The sequence below is a fragment of the Acartia tonsa genome, chromosome 9 (assembly GCF_053477335.1).
Source record: "Acartia tonsa isolate MP-2025a chromosome 9, ASM5347733v1, whole genome shotgun sequence".
Taxonomy (NCBI): domain Eukaryota; kingdom Metazoa; phylum Arthropoda; class Copepoda; order Calanoida; family Acartiidae; genus Acartia; species Acartia tonsa.
This window is the reverse complement of record NC_137268.1, coordinates 9086509-9112037: the sequence shown is the minus strand read 5'-3', so window position 1 is coordinate 9112037 and position 25529 is coordinate 9086509. Positions and strand designations below refer to the sequence as shown.

General features: G+C 37.5%; 1 protein-coding gene across 1 annotated transcript in view; it reads left to right on the top strand.

Moving 5' to 3' along the window:
- The first annotated feature begins 12666 nt into the window (after positions 1–12666).
- Positions 12667–25529, top strand: part of LOC145328531 (uncharacterized) — a 37007-nt gene continuing 24144 nt past the window's right edge. Inside the window, exons 1-2 of the mRNA XM_080172245.1 lie at positions 12667–13119; positions 17563–17708. Coding sequence (XP_080028371.1) covers positions 12678–13119; positions 17563–17708 — 588 coding nt within the window. The 5' untranslated portion in view covers positions 12667–12677. The remainder of the gene's footprint in view (positions 13120–17562; positions 17709–25529) is intronic.

Genomic DNA, 25529 nt, shown 5'->3' with positions numbered 1-25529 from the left:
TAAGGTAGGTTATCTGAGAATAAGGGAGAATTTGTAAGGGCAAGGAAGAATTTCTTAGAATAAGGTAGATTATCTGAGAATAAGGAAGAACTTGGAGGTATTGGGTTAATTTTCTTAGAATTAGGAAGAATAAGTGAGATTTAGGAAGGTGATTTTTTATCCTCTTTTTCAGATATGTGAGAAAAAGAGAGTGATTTTTGTCCATATTTGAGATATCTGAGAAAAAGGAAGATGATTTCTGTCCTTTTTAGAAGGGAATTTCTGTCCTTTTAAGGAATGACTTCATTTCCTTCATATGATCCGGCTTTTCTTTGTCTTTCAAGTGATACTCAAAATTAATATTTGGCTTTAAATATTTCAATTTCAAATTTTCCGATATTTACAAGCGTAAGACACTTTTTCATAAGACAAATTTTATACAAAATCCTGTTAATTAGAAATTTTAAAGATAAAAGTGTAGCTTAATACAATTGAACAAACTAATAATTACGATAAGCATCGTATTATAGACAACGGATATTAAAATAAAAAAAAATAAAGATTAAAACAAGTTTTGTTAGCCTGAGAGGACTAGGCCCGGGCAAACAAAACTGGATTAAATCATAAGATTAATACAAGTGCTTTCGAGATTGTGCCTAACTGGTACAGGAATCAATGTGCAAACTTGAGATTGATTTATCGATTAATAAAGTTTTTTTAAAATCTACATTGAATTGCAAATGCAATGATTTATTTTTGCATTGCTAACATATTATATATTAGGTAGCTAGATTCTTTTTAGTTCTTTTAAGATCTTGCTAAATAACTAATTAACTGATTTAGATAATGAAGCTTCACATGGGTCCTAGGATGGTGTGAGCAGGGGCGTCCAAGCTTTCGTTTGGGGGGGGGAGTAATCGCCCAATTCCCCCCCCCCTTAGACGTTTAAGGGTGTGAGGCGATTTTATTTTAAAATCTATGTTTGGGGTGTTTTTGGATGATGTTTCGAATTCAACGCCCATGATGCTAGGGGTACTAAAGTTAAAAAGCTTGAATTAATTAAATCTTAAACAGTAAGTTGCAAATTTAACTTAACCAGAAGCATAGGGCGTTGTTCTATTACATTAAACAATTAATGAATCATATCTAAAATATATTCTTTTATAAGCCTTTACAGTAATAAATCAAATTATCGGATATATTAATTGACAATTTTAAACCGATTACGGAGGAATTTGCTATTAAATTATTTTAAAGTATATACTTGAAAATAAGCAATAGGTATTTGCTATTAAATTATTTTAAAGTATATACTTGAAAAAAAAAAAACAATACAATTCGTTATCATGCATGATTGGCCTTTTATATAAAGAGTTGGTTGTCTAATTGTTGTAATAATCTTGTACGATAATTGCTGTATAAAAGTAACAGGATGGTTTATGAATGTGGATAGAGAAAAATCTCATTCTCCTTCATTGTGAAGCTTCTTATAGGTCCAGAGAAGATTTATAACTATCTTTAGGATGACTGTAACTCCAACGTCTTAAGGGAAATCATCTTGCATTATAAACTGTGTTTTCTGATGGGCCTTAAGAAAATATACACAGTTTACATGCATTTTTTCAATAAAGTAAGGATGACTCAAGATTACAGAGTAGCTTCTTTCTTTGTGTTTCTAGAGAGATCTTTGAACCAAATTTATCCAGACATTGCTTGAAAGAGTTAAGGCATGACAAACAATAAAATGTAGAACAAGCACTCGCAAAAATTTGAGTACATATTATGGTCTGCAAAAATGCAAAAAAAGAAGCTTCTCGAAAAATAGTCAAAAAGTCTATATTTTAAGATAAAATTTTTAAAGAATAATAGTAAAAATCCTGATAGTAAAAGTTCAAGTTTTAAAAGAAAGAATCGGGTTGAAAAAAATAAAAATATTATGAGTTTTTTTTCATATACACATATTTTTGACAATCCTAGATTCTACAATATTAGTAAATTTCTTCATTTTTTATCATTTTAATATTGAAAATCAATTAAATTTTACTTAAAAAATATAACAAGTCAATAAAACAGTATATATTTTATAATAATATGTATTGAAATAACTTTTATTACAATAGATATGGAAACTAGTCTATGAAAAGCAATTAATACACCTTTAGCGCAACTACGATTCAATACTTTTTCACATATTTCACATGAATATGGTCTAAATAGATTCATAACCTTTATAATAGTAAATTTTAGACTTTTAAGATCAAATTTTTTTGTTATAGCAGTAAATGATAAAATATTATAAAAAAACTTTATTTTCTTTATTAAAATTGTGATTTTATTATGATTAAAATGTAATTAAATATGCTGTATTGTGTGGATATTTGTACTGGAAAACATTGCAACTAAGAGACTATTTTTGCGCTAAAGAGGCCTTGATCTAAAATTTTTGGCAATCCAACATGATATGGGTACTGCGGGCATTGCTGGCAGCACAGTCACTTGTGGGATCCCATTTGGCTAACATCTTTTCTTCTTGTCCCTTGTCCCTTAGCTCATAACAGTCTCTTTCTTGCAAACCTTAATATAACATATATACAATTTTATGGGATCTTGGACAAAGTAGCTTCGGACAAAGTAGCTTCGGACAAAATAGCTTCGGACAAAGTAGCTTCAGGACAAAGTAGCTTCCGGACAAAGTAGCTTCCGGACATTTACTTAAGAAAAGTAGCTTCTAATAGTAATAAAGGTTATGGCCGCAGTGCTTGGCCCCCTGGCCTGCCTAGCCGCGGGCGCTCGGCCCCCTTGCCTATAACCTAACCTAACCTAACCTATGTAAGAATGTTTAATGTACATTAACTTCTAATTTTATTGAAAGACAAAACTTTAACAATTTAAACAAGTGGATCGTGGATTTTACTAAAAATGGTTCGGCGATTTTTTTTATAATTTTTAATTCGTTTTAACATTTTTTTAAATTTTTATAATTTCTGTCCACCTTTCTGTCCGCCTTTCTGTCTGTCTGTCTGTCATTTTGTCTGTCTATTTGTCTGTCTTTATGTCTATCTTTATGCCTTTTTCTATGTCTCTCTTTCTGTGTAGACATTTCGGGTATAGTCCTTTCCATGACATCGCTCCATATGGGGCGATGATTTTCTATAGCTCCTTCAAGGAGCTATAGCATAGCCTCTTATCATATGGAGCGATGTGATAGCCCCTTTTAAGGAGCGTTCATATCGCCCCTTATGATAAGAGGCTATGCTATAGCTCCTTCATGGCCTCTTAATAGCTCCTTTAAAGGGGCGTTCATATCGCCTCTTATGATAAGAGGCTATGCTATAGCCCCATGATGGCTCCTTTATAGCCTCTCCATCGCCCCTCCGTAGTCCCTTACCTTAATTTATATAACAACCCACTTGATGGCCCCTACATCGCTCCTCCATCGCCCCTTCTCCAAATTTATATTACATTGTACTTTGATGGCCCCTACATCGCTCCTACATCGCCCCATCATCGCTCCTACATCGCTCCTTCATCGCTCCTTCTCCAAATTTATATTAAATTGTATTGTGATGACCCCTACATCGCTCCTACATCGCTCCTTCTCCAAATTTATATTAAATTGTACTGTGATGGCCCCTACATCGCTCCTACATCGCTCCTTCATCGCTCCTTCATCGCCCCTTCATCGCTCCTTCTCCAAATTTATATTACATTGCAACTTGATGGCCCCTACATCGCTGCTACATCGCTCCTTCATCGCTCCTACATCGCCCCTCCATCGCTCCTACATCCCTCCTACATCGCTCCTTCTCCAAATTTATATTAAATTGTACTGTGATGGCCCCTACATCGCTCCTACATCGCTCCTTCATCGCTCCTACATCGCCCCTTCATCGCTCCTTCTCCAAATTTATATTACATTGTACTTTGATGGCCCCTACATCGCCCCTCCATTGCCCCTCCATCGCTCCTACATCGCCCCTCCATTGCTCCTTCATCGCTCCTTCTCCAAATTTATATTACATTGTACTTTGATGGCTCCTACATCGCCCCTCCATCGCTCCTACATCGCCCCTCCATCGCTCCTACATCGCTCCTTCTCCAAATTTATATTAAATTGTACTGTGATGGCCCCTACATCGCTCCTACATCACTCCTACATCGCTCCTACATCGCTCCTTCATCGCTCCTACATCGCCCCTTCATCGCTCCTTCTCCAAATTTATATTACATTGTACTTTGATGGCCCCTACATCGCCCCTCCATCGCTCCTACATCGCTCCTTCATCGCTCCTTCTCCAAATTTATATTAAATTGTACTGTGATGGCCCCTACATCGCTCCTACATCGCTCCTTCATTGCTCCTACATCGCCCCTTCATCGCTCCTTCTCCAAATTTATATTACATTGCAACTTGATGGCCCCTACATCGCTCCTACATAGCTCCTCCATCGCTCCTCCATCGCTCCTTCATCGCTCCTACATCGCCCCTTCATCGCTCCTTCTCCAAATTTATATTACATTGCAACTTGATGGCCCCTACATCGCTCCTCCATCGCCCCTTAATAGCCCCTTACCTTAATTTATATAACAAAGCTCCTATATGGCCTCTCTATCGCCCCTTAATAGCCACTTAATTTAATTATATAACATTGCCCCTACATAGCCTCTCCATCGCCCCTTAATAGCCCCTTACCTAAATTTATATAACAAAGCTCCTATATAGCCTCTCCATCGCCCCTTAATAGCCCCTTACCTTAATTATGTAACATAGCCCCTACATAGCCTCTCAATCGCCCCTTAATAGCCTCTTACCTTAATTTATATAACATAGCCCCTATATAGCCTCTCCATCGCCCCTTAATAGCCCCTTACCCTAATCTATATAACATAGCCCCTACAAAGCCTCTCCATCGCCCCTTAATAGCCCCTTACCTTAATCTATATAACAAAGCTCCTACATAGCCTCTCCATCGCCCCATAATAGCCTCTTACCTTAATTATGTAACATAGCCCCTACATAGCCTCTCCATCGCCCCTTAATATCCCCTTACCTTAATTATATAACATAGCTCCTACATAGCCTCCCCATCGCCCCTTAATAGCCCCTTACCCGATTTTATATAACATAGCCCCTAAATAGCCTCTCCATCGCCCCTTAATAGCCCCTTACCTTAATTTATATAACATAGCCCCTACATAGCCTCTCCATCGCCCCTTAATAGTCCTTTACCTTAATTTATATAAAATAGCCCCTATATAGCCTCTCCATCGCCCCTTAATAGCCAATTTATATAACATAGCCGCTACATAGCCTCTCCATCGCCCCTTAATAGCTCCTTACCTTAATTTATATAACATAGCCTCTCCATCGCCCCTTAATAGCCCTCCATCGCCACTTAAAAGCCCCTTACCTTAATTTATATAACATAGCCTCTACATAGCCTCTCCATCGCCCCTTAATAGCCCCTTATATCCTCCTTCAAAACAGTTATACACCTTCCCAGGATCTATTGGAAGCTACCCTATAAAGGAGAACCATATTGGTTCTGCAGTTAGCGATCTTCTTTGATACATACAGACAATGATCCTGTTACTTTTTATAAGGATTAAAAATAAAATGGCCTAAAGCCATCTCATTACCCATAGGAAGCTTCACTGTAAAGGAGAACCATGTCGGTTTAGTGGTTAGCAAGGTACAGACAGACATACATACAGACAAAGATCCTGTTACTTTATTATAAGGATTAAAATAAAATAGTTATTAACCTCCCCAGGACCTATGAGAAGCTACCCTATTAAGGAGAACGATCTCAGGACCTATAGGAATCTTCACTGTAAAGGAGAACCATATTGGTTCAGCGGTTAGCAAGATCCTTCGGTACAGACAGACATTCATACATACAGACAAAGATTCTGTTAATTTATTTTAAGAAATACAGATAAAATTGTTATAAACCTTTCCAGGCCTAAAACCATCTCAGGACCTAATTTCTGCCGTTGACAACTCGAGTTAAGTTACTATATTATTTTTACAATGTTTAACTTATCTGTTATTATTGGCTGACGAAAAGTTTGGGCAAAAAAAAATTTATTCTTCAATGAAATATCTCTCCAGTATAATTTTGCCAAGTGCTAATTTATTAAGAATAAAGTTTGCCACAAATTTACCAAAAAATCTCATTGTCATTTCGCCAGGGAGGATTAGGATAGTTCCCAAAGTGTTATAAGTTGGCTTATCCAAGAGTGCTGTCTAGTCTCCAAAGTTTTATAATACCGTTTTCTTATTCGTTAGATTAACAACCTTGGGGACTTTTTATTGTTTTGTGATTGTTTAGTTCATTAAGTTGAGTGTCTAAATGTTTCAACCACTAATTCTAAACTAAAGAAGGGGTAATTTTGTGAATCATCAATGGGAATAATTAATATATAAACATACATATATATACAGTGTTTTTTTTTATGAGAGCATTTTTGAAAGCAATTTTACCCTACTTATAGTTATCAGAATTTAATGATTAATGGCTTATTCTCTTCGTTTTTTATAACCATTAACAGAAAAGCAAAAAAATATTTCAGTTTTTATTTAAAAAGTACAGTAAATTCAAAATTTCAAAACATGGGTGTCAACATCTAAAATAGTTATTTCTCGCATCGTATTATAAACGGCTTTCCGCGGATATAGAAAGTACAATTATGAGATTAAAACTAGTTTTTTTAGCCCCGAGGTGCAGAAGGCACCGGCTAAAAAAACTGGGTTTAATCTTATGATTGTACATATCTATATTCGTAGAAAGCTGGATATAATACGATGCTAGACATAGTTTTTTCGTATGGATGAGAACCGGTTCCTATCCACCGGATTCAAATGAATACGAGAAATGGTTTTAGCGCATTTTTCTTATGCTCAAATCTTCTACCCTTTCCAAGAATGGAGGGAGTACATTGGGGGGCCAGTATTCCCTCCCTGGTTGAGATATGGCCTTCAAATTTCAAAATGTTCTAGTACATGTCACAAGTAGTATCTATATAAATTTTTAGCTCAATATCTCAACTTTGAAGCGTTTTGCAGCCATTCTTGCAAAGGTAGATTATAAGAAAAATGCACTAAAACCATTTTTAGATGTTGACACCTAAGTTTTAAATTTTTTAATTTACTGTACTTTTTGAATAAAAACTGAAATATTTTTTGCTTTTCTATTAAAGGTTATAAAAAAGAAGAGAATAAGCCATTAATCATTAAATTCTAATAACTATAAGTAAGGTAAAATTGCTTTCAAAAAAGTTCTCATAAAAAAACACACTGTATATATGTATATATATCATTTTATCGACAATCGTCTTATCCCTGTAGATCTCTGATTATCAGAGCATTTTTGAAATATTTGCTGCTTATTTTTTGGCTGCCTTTGGCAAAATAATTTTTTTTCATAAAAAATGTATACAAAATTATCGTATTAATTTGGTAAATATATCATTGCACTTGAATTATTTTTAAGTCACTAACGGCTAATCCCATAGATGACCCTAGGAGTACTTTAATGAATAGATGTGGTGGAGAGGGGGGGGAGGGGGAAGGTTAAGAATTTAAGGGAAGTGATACCTTCCGGGGGCTGAAAGTGTTAGTCCCCTCCCCAAAATGAAAACTTTTCCTGCGAGTAAAATAAGCTTCAATGTAAAGGAGAAGCATATCGGTTCAGTTGATACTGATAAACATCCTGTTACTTTAATGTAAATATTAGTTTAAGGATAGTCTGTATAATCTCAGGGATAAAGGAAACATTAGGCAATTTTTACAATAGTCTCCAAAGTTTTATAATGAAGTTTTCTTATTCGTTGGCTCAAAACTTTGGGGACTTTTGTCATATTTTGGTTGTAGTGTTGCAATTTTGTGTATCGTTATTAGGGATGGATAAAAATTTATCGCCCATTGTCTTATTCCTTTAGATCCTTGGTATAATCAACTGAATAACAGTTCCAACAACAAAAATTAAGATATTGCTTCGCTTTTTATGGACAAATATCCTGTTATTTTATTATAAGGAAAAAAAATAAACTATCTTAAAATCATCTCAGTACTCAGCGGTTAGCAAGATCCTACGGTATAGACAGACAGACATACATCATATCGGTTTAGCAGCAAACGAGATCCTTTGCTACAGACAAAAAAAAACTTTGTATATCGACTAGCGGCTACGCCCCCAGCATCTATTGGCTCTGTATTCAAAGGGGAATGAATAAAAGCCTAAAGCCTTCCCAGGACTTAAAATAGAATAGCCTAAAACCATCCCTCGACTTAAAATAAAATAGCCTAAAGCCATTACAAGACAAATATTAAGCTTACCTGAAATAGAAAGCCCAATCTGTTTAGTAGTTATTGAGATCTTAAGTTTTAGAACAGAAAGCCTTACTAACGTGGACAAACACAGGATATTTCGGACAAATGTCGGAGTGGACATTATATAAGTAAAACGCAGAAGTGTCTATAATATCTTAAAAATTAGGTTTCAACAACATTTGTTTAGTTATTTCTACACAGGTTAGGTTAGGTTAAGATATAAATATACAAATAAGCCCCCTGCAGGGGTTAGGCATATAAAAAAAACATATTTGACAGTTGTAAACAATGTGAGAAAAAAATATGTTTTAGTTTAATGAAATGTTCTATCTGTTTCAAACCTTTGCCTTTCGATAGAACTTACCTACTTTGGAAAACTGTTAGACTGATTTTAAAATTTCAGTCTGTGAGAAAAGATATTCAAGATTTTTTTTGTTTTGAAAGATTTTTATCTTATAAATAAAATAAAAGACACTCCTGCGTTTTACATAAGCAATGTCCACTCCGACGATTGTCCCATTCCTAGGTTTGTCCACTCCAACGTTTGTTTATGTTTTACTACTTTATATAATAGGATAATATGTATTCTTCTTTTATATTTCTCTTTTCTTATTCACTTGCAGCTGCGCTCTTTTTAATGTAAGGAGGCAGAAAAATAGCCTAAACCAATTAGGGGCTTAAATCTGAAAATGAAAAAGCAAAAAACCATCCCATGTCCTATGTGAAGCTTCCCTTAAATGGAGAATTTAGTCAGTTTATGAAATTTTTAAGCTTCAGACCAAAAAAAATACTTTTTTTGTTAAAAGAGAGACTTTTCTACAATTAGGGCTAGTCCTTTCGTCATTGCTCTTCTCATTAAGTTAAGCATGTGGTTTTCTCTGCTATTGTTAAAGATAGACTGTTGAGATTTTTAGTGAATATTCCCATGACATATGTATATCCAGTCTATAAATTATTTTGTCTGTCTCTCAATTATGCTTCAAAAGACTTAGGTTTCGTGATAATCTTTGAGTAATAGCATATTCTCTTAAAGTCTGCTCTATAACTTACTTTGTCTGTTTGTCCATTATATGATCCTTATTCAAATTTCTATTTAACTAAAAAATTTCATTCTCTTAGTTTATTTTTTTTCTTTATTTCATTATGTTATTATATTATTTATATTTATTTTATTAATTCATTATATTTTCATTATAATTTTCCTTTTTAAATGCGAAACTTTTCTATAGTAAGGATTGGTTTGTCCGTACGTCCAAACGGTTAGACGACATTTTCTTTAATTTAGACATGTTATAAATATCCTATCGATTTCAAACTTTGCAGAATGATTTCTATAACAGTTGGGTACAATACTATATTCATTACTAGAAAGTATGTACGTCCATTTTTTTGTATAATATCATTGTCCCATTCATCTGGGTTTTGGAGTAATGTTTCTTAGGACAACAAGGTTTAGTATTATAATCAAATACTAAAAATAAAATTATGCCTTTTTACTATATTCTATACTAGCAGATTCGCCCCTAGCCTCAGGGGCTTGGTCTCAGGTTGGGGTAAAATCAGCGGGTAAACTGAGGATTTTGCAACAACCAGGTATCATGGGCGTCCGGAGTTTTTGGAGGAGGGGCTGGGTCAGATCACAACAAGATTGTGATGTGAACCAGTCAAAAATTCAATCTCTCCACGCGAGACTGGATAGGGAAGGAGGGGGAGATCCCAGGATTGAACCTAAACCTGCCTGAACTAATCATGAACCTACAAAGTGTTGTTGTTTTAATAGTGTTTTCATGTAAAGGGATAATAGGACCAGTTTCACACAGACCACAAACCAAAGAACGTAGGATATGAGCAAATGCAAGGGTTTTTATCTTTATTACTTAAAGTCCACTCAAAAAGGGTCAATGACAAAGGGAGGGAAATGTGAAAAGTTGATATATGTTTGATGGGAGGTTGCGTGATCCATATTAATCCATTATACTTATATGAGGTTGCGTGATTTTCCCGTATAATATAATCAGCTGGGTTGAGTGTATGAGTGTGTGTGTCTTATGCATACGTGTCTGTATGAAACACGCATGTGTGTGTGTCAGAACTAGTTGTTTGTCTGTCGGTAGTGTACACCAATTTCAAACATCATATTTTTCTATACAACAAGTGAATAATTCTCCAAATGTGTGAAGCGTATATTCTTTTAATCATTTTTACTTTCTTTTAGGTTTTAATAGTTTCTGCCGAGGCTAGTAGCAGCCTAAAACTATTAAAAATTTTTAAACTAACACAGCTTTTAGCAACCCTGACTGATGCTACATCTATAATTTTTACTTTTTGACAGTTCATCTTTTATTAGGACTTTTATCTGGTTGTCTTTCACCTCTTTAACTTTCACCCTTAACAGTAAATTTTGACCTACAATGTAAATTTTTAGGACCTTTTTCTCTACTTCCATAAGAGATAGATTCTTTAATAGCCTATTATTAATTTTTCTGATCTCTTACAGACCTTTTTACCATGTACGCTACACCCGAAGGAACTAGTGATGGGAGTGCCAGTGGAGCTAATGGCGCTGGAACTCTCGGGCCCGTCAAGGACGGAGCCTCAGCTACCGTTGGCCATGGAACGCCCCTTGGACCTGGCTATGGGGGCCCCAATGTAACAGCGAATAGTCAGGTAACCGATTGTCGTAGAGACCTATCGAAATCTTTCGACCAGGACACGACAAGATGCACTATGAATGGAGACGGCAGAGACCGGGGAAACCTGGACGCCAAATCCAAGATTGACATCAATGAGAGCCTAAATAAATTAAATTTTGGTGAAGAGCTATTAGATGCAGATGACGAAAATGACTTGACAATGACAGAAACGGACAAAGAACCGACAGCTAATGAAAGTGTACTTGAAGATTTGGAAACGACAGGCAAGACAATGGACAGAACTTGGATAGGAGACAAGGAAACTGAGACCAAAAAGAAAAGACAGACGTGCGCAGAGATATGGGAGAAAATGAAAGACAATGAAGGAGAATGGACAGATATACTTAGTAGAGAAGCAAAGAGAAAAATGACAGAGAATAGGACACAAGAGGTAAATAATGATGATATTAATACTGATGATTTTGATATTTTTAAGGGCAGTAAAAGATCCATAGGATATGAGAGACGTATGAGGCTCAAGAAGGCTAAGACCTCAAGGGAGATGGAAGTGAGAGCCGAGGACCCACTCCAGCAGGAGGTCATCGATACCTACCTAAGTAAGGAATCTTTCTCGGACATAGTCCGCAAGAAAGAAAGATTCATGTTTGAAGTCAAAGTGCGATCTACCTATGCCATGGAAGAAGCAAAACTCACACAAGCACAGTTGGATGAGCTGGATCTCCAACTCCTTGGAGCATACATGGAACATATCCAGCAGTTTGGCGATAACTTTGAATATGATGCGGTTGCAGGCTATTCCAAAGAAACAGGAGTAGGCTGGCTCTCAGCTGGCACAAAAGATATGGCGGAATTCATTATAAATGTAGCCAAAACCCTGAAGCCACCAGAACAAGATGACGAGGTAGATCCCCTGGAATATTACATATACCTGGCGGAGGACCGTGTCTACAGGAACATGTGGACATCTGTCCACGGTAAGTGGACCAACTACACGCTGGAGCAGCTGACAATGAGGATAAAGGTATGCAACCCTATTCTCAAATACAAGGAGGATGGGGTAACTCGCTTCTACCACTTCAAGGTGCACGAAATAGGACCTCTGAACTCTGCTGGTTTCTTCAAGATTGGACTCCAGGTAGATGAGAGGATAATCAACAAGCTGAAAAACCCTGCTATCAACGGCAAGCTGAAATTAGGTTTTAGTGACCTACTTCTTCACGGGTCGAATATGGAGCAGGAGGTCAAGGCAGCTATAAGACAAAGAATAGTTGATGAAATCGAGACTGTCAGAACTGGTTTTAAGGCTATAGCCTTAGCCCCAGGAAACAGCAGGCACTAATCAACAGCAGATAAGCCCTGACAATCAAGTCAGGGTCACCAGCTTGACTCAGATAAATCTCCACCACTGCTGTCAAGCAAGCCTAACACTAGGAGAACGAATAACGGACTGGACTGGACAAGACGATCAAGCTTCACGGAAAGGATGGGCGCGGGCAATTGCCCTAGTGCAAGAACCCTATCTAATTAAAAATAAGGTAAAAATGTTTCATAATGTTAATATTTACGAAAGTAAAGAGGCAGGCAATAGAGCATGTATTATAACAAACAAAAACGTCACAGGTATAATTTTAACACAGTTCACCAACAAAGATCAGGCAGCAGTACTTTTTAATCTTAACGGTAAGGATACTATTCTTGTTTCAACATATATGGCCAGCGATGAAAGGGTAAGACCAGTAAAACTACCTCCAGAGAAAATTACCAAGGAGGTCATAAGGTATGCCAGAGACAATGGTATAGGTATAGTAGTAGGCACAGATGCCAACAGCCACAACACAGCCTGGGGATCTACGGATATAAATCCAAGGGGAATAGCCCTATTGGATTATATTCTAGACAACCAACTCATGATTATGAACGAGATAGGTAAACCTACTTTTGTAACTAAATCTCGAGAAGAAGTTCTTGATATTACGATAGCCACACCTGAGATTGCAAATAAAATAGTAAGTTGGCATGTAAGTGAATATGACAGCCACTCCGATCACAAATACATAGATTTCATGATTGAGTCACTACCAAATATTAATACTAGTATTTTCAGAAATGTCAAGAAGACCAACTGGCAAAACTATAAACAAGCATTACAAAGTAAGAGAAATGGTAGACAGAGAATAGATAGCGAAGAGATAGATATAGATAGATTAGATAATGAAGCAGAAGACCTAAGGAAAGACATAATAGAAGCGTTTGAAGAGAGTTGTAGAGAGTCAGAGAAAAAGGGAAAAGAGAAACCAAGATGGTGGGGTAAGACTTTAGAAAAATCAAAAAAAGAAGTTGAAAAGCTGAGGAGAAGGGTAAGAAGGGAAAAAACAGAAGAAAGGTGGGAAGAGTATAGACAGTTAAGAAACAGACATGCCAGACTAATACAAAAAGAAAAGAGTAAAGATTGGAAAAAATTCTGTGCAGAAATGACAAAACTGGACACGGCAGCAAAAGTGCAAAAAATCTTCAAAAGGGGTAAAAAACAACAAATGGGAACAATTAAAAAGAAAGACGGACAATTCACTAAGACTGTAAGTGAGTCTCTGCAGGTACTGCTTGAGGAACACTTTCCGGAGGAACCAGAAGGTGACAATGATGTACCCATAGATCATTCAAGTAATAATAAAAGGATAGATATGGATAGTGTGATAAATGAAGAATCAGTTAGAGCTGCCATTAACAGTTTTGGTAATTTCAAATCCCCCGGGGGAGATGGTATTTACCCTGTTCTGTTAAAAAAAGGACTTGACTCAATCTTAGAGACATTGTTAGACTGTACAGACATAGTGTAAGATTAAGTTATAGTCCTAAGTGTTGGCTGGACACAAAAGTTTGTTTCCTTGACAAACCTGGTAAGAAAGATTATACGGACCCTAAATCTAAGAGACCACTATCGTTATCATCCTTTCTACTGAAAGGATTAGAAAGATGTCTATATTGGAACCTTAATGAAAAAGTTTTAAGAAAGGAAATTTCTAGGAATATTTACAGTTACAAAGAATCAGTAGGAACAGAGGATGCAATACACTCTCTTCTCGCCACAGTTGAAAAAGGGCTAGAGCACAACAACTTTGTTGCTGTGCTCTTTTGCGACATGAGCGCAGCCTTTAACATGCTGACAGTTAAAAGCATGATTAAAAACCTGACAGATATTGGTGCAGACAGGGAAACATGTGCCTGGACAGAACAAATGCTCAGAGGACGAACAGTCACAGCAACAATAAATGGAGAATCAGCGAGTAAACAAACCACCAGAGGAACCCCGCAGGGAGGGGTGGCATCAGTGGACCTATGGAACATGGCCAAAAATAATCTAGACCACAGATTTCCAAAAATACATCCCTGCAAAAGAAACATCTATGCAGATGACACACATGTAATCAGTGTAGGAAAAACTGAAGAGGACTGTGTAAGAAACCTTCAAAATGACATTTACACATTAGAAGAATGGGCTGGAGAACACGGATTAAGCTTTAGTCCAGCCAAGACAAAAGTCATGCTTTTTTGCAGGAAAGGCATGAAACCAAAATACCTGGACATAACAATGAACGGGCAGAAACTTCAGTGGGTGGATGAGTATGTATACTTAGGAGTAACCATAAGAAACAACCTGAGCTGGAGGAAACATGTTGAAAAAGCAGCAGAAAAAGCCAACAACACATGGGTACATTGTAACCGCATGCTAAACAGAACCTGGGGAGTCAACCAGAAAATAGGACGCTGGCTTTACCGCAGCATCATTAGACCAACACTCACATACGGATGTTTTGCATGGATAACAGCAATCAACACAACAGAAATAATCAACATACTAAAGAAAGTCCAAAGGAAAGCACTCATTGCAATATCAAATGCCATGACCTCGACGCCCACAGCTGGGCTAGAGGTCCTGTTGGGCATTCAACCTATAGACATCTTTATCAAGACGCAAGCTATGGTGACATATAAAAGACTTGCTGTCAACGGAAGCTGGAAAATTCAACCAGGACAACTCCTTAGCAAAAAAAGCCATGCTGTAACACTCATGGACATGGCAAAGAACCTGAAACTAATACATGCCCCTAGAGACAAGATGAACCATACAATCAGCATACCAACAAACTTTGAAACCATCATAGAAAGGAGAGAGACTATCAACCAACAACGACTAAAACCTGGAAAAATAGACAATGAAGACATAATGGTCTTCACAGATGGATCAAAAAGCGAACAAAAAACTGGATATGGATATGTCATTAGCGGAGCAGGACTCAGACTCTACGGATGCAATAACAGTGGACCACTAGCCACTGTGTATCAAACTGAACTACTAGGAATACAAGAAGCAGCCTTCACACTGGTCAACACAGGTACAACAGGCAGGAATATAAGTTTCTACGTGGATAATCAAGCTGTGATAAAAACCCTGGGAAAATACAGATTAAAAGAAAATCTGGCATCAGAAACAAAAAAGATGGTCAACAAATTAGCAGAAACCAACAATATAACAATAAACTGGGTACCAGGACACCAGGGACACAATGGAAATGAGATCGCTGATAGGAAAGCACGAGAAGGAGCAAATATGGAAGTTCAGGGAACCTGGACACACATACCTATGGCAGAATCAAATATAAAAGCTGAAATCAAGAACTGGGGGATGACACTGTGGCAGAAACAATGGGAAGGATTAAGTAACTGCAGACAATCAAAGCTAATGATGCCCAAAGCAAACACAAAAATCTGGAGGCAGGTAGCAAACCAACCCAAGAGAAACATGAATATGATAGCGCAGATATTAACAGGTCATACAACCCTGAATAAACACCTTAAGAACATGAAACTGGCAAACGTGAACCAGTGTGAACAATGTGAGGAGGAGGACACAATTGAAAGCATGGAACACTTTTTAGGTCAATGCCCAGCCTTTGCAAGAAACAGAAGAAACACACTAGGAAGTTTCTTTCTTAAAACAGAAGAACTTAACAAAATTAATATTAAGCGTATTTTAAAATTTGTTAAACAAACGCAAAGATTTGAGTACTTCGAATAAGGGAAGTTCTCAAATCTTTGCAAAAAAACACCTTTTTCTTAAGTGAAGGATTTTAATAAATCATAAGTAGCCAAAAGCCATAAAGAATGAAAACATACATAAGTAGCGTATAATCAAAAATGAATAGACTAGATTTTTATTTCAAAATATAGATAGGTAGCAAAAGAAAAATAGATAGGAAACAGTTTCTTATTAAATCAAATATTTTGTAACTAAACCCTTCTTGAATCTAGGAGCAGAGATCGTCACCGCCGGAAAGAAGTAATATCTCAGAACTGCATGATTAACTAATATATTTCTTAAACCTAGGCAGAGTCTAACCTCACCGGAATGAAGAAATCTTAATAATATCTTACAATTTAGAAATAGACAAGAGCAGAGTCTCCTCTCACCGGAATGAAGTAATATTTTTAATATTTTTCATATCTAGGACCAAGCAGAGGCGATATATCTCTTAAACCTACACTTTCAATACTTTTAATTACCTTTTACAGTTAGGGTGAGGCTACCTACGCCGGAATGAAGAGAAACTTAACATTTATATATTTTCTTTAGCTAGGCAGAGTTCACATGCGCCGGAAAAGAGTATTCATAATATTTAAGATATCTTTAACACTAGGCAGAGTCTTTTCCCGCCGGAATGAAGAAAACTTAACGCTTTAATTCAAAACTAGAGCAGAGTCATTTCCCACCGGAAAGAAGAAATATCTTTCAAAACTGCATGACAACACTAATATATCTTACTACCTAGGTAAAGAACTTCTCTAGTCGGAATGAGGAAGTACTTTAAAACACATAAGATAAAACAATATAGGTTAAGATTTAACAGACACACATCCAACTACTCTGGATACGAAAATAAACAATTTATTTTAGGAAGGATGTTCATAAACTTTATTAAACTAGAAATATAACAAATGTTTTGATACTAATTAATAATTTATGAGGTGACTCATCTAGATGGCACGATACTCCTCCTCGTGCTGATTGATCTCCTGAAGCATAGTAGACAGCTCGGCAGCCTGGGCGGCAGCTGACATCTCAGCAGCAGGGCGACAGTGGCGCAGGTTAGCCTCCACCCAACCATGGTGGTAGAGGCACCTGGTCAGTGCCCTCTTCAATTCGATATCATCAGTATTTGTAGCTCTACTAATCATTTCCTCCTTTATTAGATCCATACGACTTTGCAAAACATTGTACAACTCCTCGTTGGCGGCAAAAGACATTTTAACTCTTTACTAGTGAACTGTTTATATCTAACTCTCTATTCAGCAACTGAAACCAGTTCCCCACAACAAGGTGTGGCAAACAAACAGTCAACCACCACGGGCAAACACAGCGTAACCAACCAACCATATAATTAATCTTTTAAAAACCACTTTCAGTTACAGAGAAAAAAGGACAAATAAATAATCTGAGCAGCGACAACAGCTGGAGATGAAGATATAATATCTTAACAATCTAATAAAATATAAATGTAATGATTTAAATACTGCCATTATAACATGAATATTTAGGATATTTCATTGGGCGCATGAACGGATTTCCCCGCAGTCATTCACAAGCGAGGAACGGATCAAGGTCGCTGCTGAAGGAGACTAGCCTAAGGCAGCACCTCGCCCCCAAGAGGTATTTTCCAGCCTCAGGGGCTTTGCCCCAAGAGGTGATAAAATTTTTTTTTGGCGAAATTCGTAATAGGACCAAGAAAATCTTCAGCAAAAAAAAAAATGGGGGGGGATTTTTTTGTTTTTGGGGGGGTTGGGGGTATCCCACCCCCCAAGAAAATAGCCTAAAACCACCACAGGACCAGTAGGTATATTCCCTGAATAGTAGAATATAATCGGTCCAGTGGTTACCGAGATCTTAAGGGACTGACAGACGGACAGACAGACGGACAGACAGACGGACAGACAGACAGACGGATGGACAGACATCATTCTACTTTGTATTATAGATTTACGCTAATTTTAACAAAATTTATGTTTGACCTCCTGATTTTAGAGCTTTGCTTTTGTGAATGTTGTTATCCTTGTTATCTTGCTTTTTTTTCCTTTTTCATAACCTATTATATAAAGTAGTAATCTTTTTTTTGTCTGTAGAAAAGCTAACCGCTGAACCTATATGGTTCTCCTTTACAGTGAAGCTTCTTTTAAGTTCATAGAGGGTTTATAATTATTTCGAGGGAGGGTATCTCCACCCTCCCAGAAAATTCACCCCAAGAAAAATATTACCCCATCCCCTCAAAAAATCTGTTTAACTTTTTAAAAGCAAAGCTTTTCTATATTAAGGATCAGTCCGTACGTCCGTAACGGTTAGCTATTTTCGTTAATTTAGGCATGTGATTCCTGTAGTAGATAGGTACGATTTAGAAAGTCTATAATCATTATCAGAATATCCATACGTCCATTTTAAGCATACTAATTATTAACTTACAACAAATTTTTATGTATCAAAATTATCCGATTAATCTGATTTCTGGGATACTGATTCCTAGGACAACAAAATAGAATGTTATAAGCGAATCATATCTATAATCAAGTCCAAAAAATGTGAGTACGTCCTTAAGCATTTTCCTGCATGTAAGCAATTTCTCAATAAATTTACTTACAATTTTGTTTCGAATTTTAAATTTATGTTCTGACTATTCAGTTCTGACACTCTACATTATTAATGTTCATTAAAGGACGCCTGCAAGAAATAACACGCTTTAACTGCTAAAAGACTGCCACAAGAAGACCCAATACCCCAAATTATAAGCCTTCAGCTTCAATAACAAAAAAGTTCTAGGCATTTCAAAATAGCATTTTATGTACAATGGAATTTTTGAAAGATTTCCAATGCTCATAAAAGAAAAAACAATATTAAATTACGTTGCCTAGACATAAAATTATAACCTTATCTTTGTCAGAAACTTAGATTGCCTGTAACTGATTACATTTTTACAATAAAAACACCACATTTCATAGTCAAAATCTATGAAAAAAAATCGATTTAAATTGCATTTTTAAACGAAAATCATAGCGGAAACAAAGGGGTAAACTAATACAAGCTTAGCTGTGATTGGTTGTTAAGCTGATTCAGCCTTCTGATTGGCTACAGTACATTCGGTACAACGCAAGTAAAACTTATTTTTTTTTTAATGATTTTGACTATAAAAATGGGTATTTTTATTGTAAAAATATAATTAGTTACTGGAAACCTAAATTTATGACAAAAAAAATAAGCTTATAATTTTGTTTCTAGGCCACGTAGTTTAATTTTAAAGTTTTCAACATGAGCATTGCAATTCTTTCAAAATTTCCATTGTACATAAAATGTCATTTTAAAATGCCTAGAACTTTTTTGTTATAGAAGCTGAAGGCTTCAAATTTGGGGTATTTGGTCTACTTGTGGCAGTCTTTCAGCAGTTAAAGCGTGGTATTTCTTGCAGGCTTCCTTTAAACTTTTTTCTACCGTTTCAGAGCTTTGCTTTTATAAATGTTGTCATCCTTGTCATCCTTTTAAAACTTAAATTTAAAACTGTAGAGGGTCACATTCCTTCCTTACCTTAATGCCCTACCTTCTATAATGAAGGGGCAATACAATTACAGAGGCTGTACAGGAGCCATAAAGGGCCTATGTTATATAAATTAAGGTAAGGGGCGATGAAGAGGCTATGAAGGGGCTATGTTATATAAATTAAGGTAAGAGGCTATTAAGGGGCGATGGAGAGGCTATGTAGGGGCTATGTTATATAATTAAGGTAAGGGGCTATTAAGGGGCGATGGAGATGCTTTGTAGGGCCTATGTTATATAAATTAAGGTAAGAGGCTATTAAGGGGCGATGGAGAGGCTATGTAGGGGCTATGTTATATAAATTAGGGTAAGGGGCTATTTAGGGGCGATGGAGAGGCTATGTAGGGGCTATGTTATATATATTAAGGTAAGGATTATATAAATTAAGGTAAGAGGCTATTAAGGGGCGATGGAGAGGCTATGTAGGGGCTATGCTATATAAATTAAGGTAAGGGGCTATTAAGGGGCGATGGAGAGGCTATGTAGGGCTATGTTATATAAATTAAGGTAAGGGGCTATTAAGGGGCGATGGAGAGGCTTTGTAGAGGCTATGTTATATAAATTAAGGTAAGGGGCTATTAAGGGGCGATGGAGAGGCTATGTAGGGGCTATGTTATATAAATTAAGGTAAGGAGCTATTAAGGGGCGATGGAGAGGCTATGTAGGGGCTATGTTATATAAATTAGGGTAAGGGGCTATTCAGGGGCGATGGAGAGGCTATGTAGGGGCTATGTTATATATATTAAGGTAAGGATTATATAAATTAAGGTAAGAGGCTATTAAGGGGCGATGGAGAGGCTATGTAGGGGCTATGCTATATAAATTAAGGTAAGGGGCTATTAAGGGGCGATGGAGAGGCTATGTAGGGCTATGTTATATAAATTAAGGTAAGGGGCTATTAAGGGGCGATGGAGAGGCTATGTAGAGGCTATGTTATATAAATTAAGGTAAGGGGCGATGGAGAGGCTATGTAGGGGCTATGTTATATAAATTAGGGTAAGGGGCTATTTAGGGGCGATGGAGAGGCTATGTAGGGGCTATGTTATATATATTAAGGTAAGGATTATATAAATTAAGGTAAGAGGCTATTAAGGGGCGATGGAGAGGCTATGTAGGGGCTATGCTATATAAATTAAGGTAAGGGGCTATTAAGGGGCGATGGAGAGGCTATGTAGGGCTAAGTTATATAAATTAAGGTAAGGGGCTATTAAGGGGCGATGGAGAGGCTATGTAGGGGCTATGTTATATAAATTAAGGTAAGGAGCTATTAAGGGGCGATGGAGAGGCTATGTAGGGGCTATGTTATATAAATTAGGGTAAGGGGCTATTTAGGGGCGATGGAGAGGCTATGTAGAGGCTATGTTATATATATTAAGGTAAGGATTATATAAATTAAGGTAAGAGGCTATTAAGGGGCGATGGAGAGGCTATGTAGGGGCTATGCTATATAAATTAAGGTAAGGGGCTATTAAGGGGCGATGGAGAGGCTATGTAGGGCTATGTTATATAAATTAAGGTAAGGGGCTATTAAGGGGCGATGGAGAGGCTATGTAGAGGCTATGTTATATAAATTAAGGTAAGGGGCTATTAAGGGGCGATGGAGAGGCTATGTAGGGGCTATGTTATATAAATTAAGGTAAGGAGCTATTAAGGGGCGATGGAGAGGCTATGTAGGGGCTATGTTATATAAATTAGGGTAAGGGGCTATTCAGGGGCGATGGAGAGGCTATGTAGGGGCTATGTTATATATATTAAGGTAAGGATTATATAAATTAAGGTAAGAGGCTATTAAGGGGCGATGGAGAGGCTATGTAGGGGCTATGCTATATAAATTAAGGTAAGGGGCTATTAAGGGGCGATGGAGAGGCTATGTAGGGCTATGTTATATAAATTAAGGTAAGGGGCTATTAAGGGGCGATGGAGAGGCTATGTAGAGGCTATGTTATATAAATTAAGGTAAGGGGCTATTAAGGGGCGATGGAGAGGCTATGTAGGGGCTATGTTATATAAATTAGGGTAAGGGGCTATTTAGGGGCGATGGAGAGGCTATGTAGGGGCTATGTTATATATATTAAGGTAAGGATTATATAAATTAAGGTAAGAGGCTATTAAGGGGCGATGGAGAGGCTATATAGGGGCTATGCTATATAAATTAAGGTAAGGGGCTATTAAGGGGCGATGGAGAGGCTATGTAGGGCTATGTTATATAAATTAAGGTAAGGGGCTATTAAGGGGCGATGGAGAGGCTATGTAGGGGCTATGTTATATAAATTAAGGTAAGGAGCTATTAAGGGGCGATGGAGAGGCTATGTAGGGGCTATGTTATATAAATTAGGGTAAGGGGCTATTTAGGGGCGATGGAGAGGCTATGTAGGGGCTATGTTATATATATTAAGGTAAGGATTATATAAATTAAGGTAAGAGGCTATTAAGGGGCGATGGAGAGGCTATGTAGGGGCTATGCTATATAAATTAAGGTAAGGGGCTATTAAGGGGCGATGGAGAGGCTATGTAGGGCTATGTTATATAAATTAAGGTTAGGGGCTATTAAGGGGCGATGGAGAGGCTATGTAGAGGCTATGTTATATAAATTAAGGTAAGGGGCTATTAAGGGGCGATGGAGAGGCTATGTAGGGGCTATGTTATATAAATTAAGGTAAGGAGCTATTAAGGGGCGATGGAGAGGCTATGTAGGGGCTATGTTATATAAATTAGGGTAAGGGGCTATTCAGGGGCGATGGAGAGGCTATGTAGGGGCTATGTTATATATATTAAGGTAAGGATTATATAAATTAAGGTAAGAGGCTATTAAGGGGCGATGGAGAGGCTATGTAGGGGCTATGCTATATAAATTAAGGTAAGGGGCTATTAAGGGGCGATGGAGAGGCTATGTAGGGCTATGTTATATAAATTAAGGTAAGGGGCTATTAAGGGGCGATGGAGAGGCTATGTAGAGGCTATGTTATATAAATTAAGGTAAGGGGCTATTAAGGGGCGATGGAGAGGCTATGTAGGGGCTATGTTATATAAATTAGGGTAAGGGGCTATTTAGGGGCGATGGAGAGGCTATGTAGGGGCTATGTTATATATATTAAGGTAAGGATTATATAAATTAAGGTAAGAGGCTATTAAGGGGCGATGGAGAGGCTATGTAGGGGCTATGCTATATAAATTAAGGTAAGGGGCTATTAAGGGGCGATGGAGAGGCTATGTAGGGCTATGTTATATAAATTAAGGTAAGGGGCTATTAAGGGGCGATGGAGAGGCTATGTAGGGGCTATGTTATATAAATTAAGGTAAGGAGCTATTAAGGGGCGATGGAGAGGCTATGTAGGGGCTATGTTATATAAATTAGGGTAAGGGGCTATTTAGGGGCGATGGAGAGGCTATGTAGGGGCTATGTTATATATATTAAGGTAAGGATTATATAAATTAAGGTAAGAGGCTATTAAGGGGCGATGGAGAGGCTATGTAGGGGCTATGCTATATAAATTAAGGTAAGGGGCTATTAAGGGGCGATGGAGAGGCTATGTAGGGCTATGTTATATAAATTAAGGTAAGGGGCTATTAAGGGGCGATGGAGAGGCTATGTAGAGGCTATGTTATATAAATTAAGGTAAGGGGCTATTAAGGGGCGATGGAGAGGCTATGTAGGGGCTATGTTATATAAATTAAGGTAAGGAGCTATTAAGGGGCGATGGAGAGGCTATGTAGGGGCTATGTTATATAAATTAAGGTAAGGGGCGATGGAGAGGCTATGTAGGGGCTATGTTATATAAATTAAGGTAATGGGCTTTTAAGGGGCGATGGAGAGGCTATGTAGGAGCTATGTTATATAAATTAAGGTAAGGGACTATTAAGGGGCAATGGAGAGGCTATGTAGGAGCTTTGTTATATAAATAAAGGTAAGGGGCTATTAGGGGCGATGGAGAGGCTATGTAGGGGCTTTGTTATATAAATTAAGATAAGGGGCTATTAAGGGGCGATGGAGAGGCTATGTAGGGGCTATGTTATAAAAATTAAGGTAAGGAGCTATTAAGGGGCGATGGAGAGGCTATGTAGGGGCTTTTTTATATAAATTAAGGTAAGGGGCTATTAAGGGGCGATGGGGCGATGGAGGAGCGATGGAGGAGAGATGTAGGGGCCATCAAAGTACAATGTAATATAAATTTGTGGAAGGAGCGATGAAGGGGCGATGTAGGAGCGATGGAGGAGCGATGTAGCAGCGATGTAGGGGCCATCAAGTTGCAATGTTATATAAATTTGGAGAAGGAGCGATGAAGGGGCGATGGAGGAGCGATGTAGGAGCGATGTAGGGGCCATCAAGTTGCAATGTAATATAAATTTGGAGAAGGAGCGATGAAGGGGCGATGTAGGAGCGATGAAGGAGCGATGTAGGAGCGATGTAGGGGCCATCACAGTACAATGTAATATAAATTTGAAGAAGGAGCGATGAAGGGGCGATGTAGGAGCGATGGAGGGGCGATGTAGGGGCCATCAAAGTACAATGTAATATAAATTTGAAGAAGGAGCGATGAAGGGGTGATGTAGGAGCGATGGAGGGGCGATGTAGGGGCCATCAAAGTACAATGTAATATAAATTTGGAGAAGGAGCGATGGAGGAGCGATGAAGGGGCGATGTAGGAGCGATGTAGGGGCCATCAAGGGACTAAGATATATATAATAGTGAAGGGGCCATGAAGAGGCGATATTTAATTAAATAGCCCCTTGGGATAAGAGGACATATCATTACCTCTTTAGAAGGAGCGATTATGGAGCGATAAAGGATCATTTAATCGCCTCTTAGGGCAAGGGGCTATCAAATCGCTCCTTTCAAGGAGTCATAACATCGCCTCTTGTTATATGGGGCTATTAAATCGCCCCTTTCAAGGAGCCATTACATCGCCCCATGTCATAAGAGGCGATCAATTAAAATCATCGCTCCATATGGAGCGATGTCATGGAAAGGACTATACCCGACATTTCTGAAGTAAAACGTCCTAAAATTTTTCAAAAGTTATTAAATAAAAAAATCTTCCAAATTCAAGGATAAAATCCACCACTGCTGTTAAAAAAGTTGAACAATAAAATCCAATATGGCGATAAAACACACAGGGACGAAATTCAAAACCGAAATTTCTTTCTTGAATAACTTTGTCTACAGGGTGAAATTTAAAAATCCGTCCGACAGTTGTCCCAAAGTCTGTGTTGGCTACCCAACGGCATGGTTTCGAACCCGATACAACCTTGCATTAAAAATATCGACCCTTACCTCACACTTATTAAATGTGATATCACTTGAAAAGTTTTTAGGGGGTTTTACTTAAAAGATGTCGCTTTAGGAGGTTTGTCGTTTAGGAGGTTTTTTCTATTTTTCTAAGGAAGCTACTTTTCTTAAGTAAATGTCCGGAAGCTACTTTGTCCGGAAGCTACTTTGTCCTGAAGCTACTTTGTCCGAAGCTACTTTGTCCGAAGCTACTTTGTCCGAAGCTACTTTGTCCAAGATCCATTTTATGCCTTTTTATTATTTTTAAAAAATCTTTTTATTCAATAAAACTTATTTCCCTGCTAATTAAAACCTTTCTTTATTTCTCGTCCTAAACTGTAACCCTTTTAATAGTGATCTACTAAAGTAGTAAGATGTCTGTTTGTAGCTAAAATATTTACTTTATTAGGATACACATAAGGTTTAATAAAATTGAAACAGTTGCATATTTTATAAGTAGAAGTTAATTTTAAAATTTAAGATAAGTAGAGGGGTTAATAGGGAGTCCCTGGGGGACATTTTTACCTTTATTTTTAGATAGATTAAGATGCTGGGTAGACCGTGGTGAGATTCCACTCAGAGGTTGATCTGGGGCATAGTCTTCCTAGTTCAATCTCTTGAACCCTCCCCCCCCCTCCCCTCTTCTAACAACTTTTATTTTTT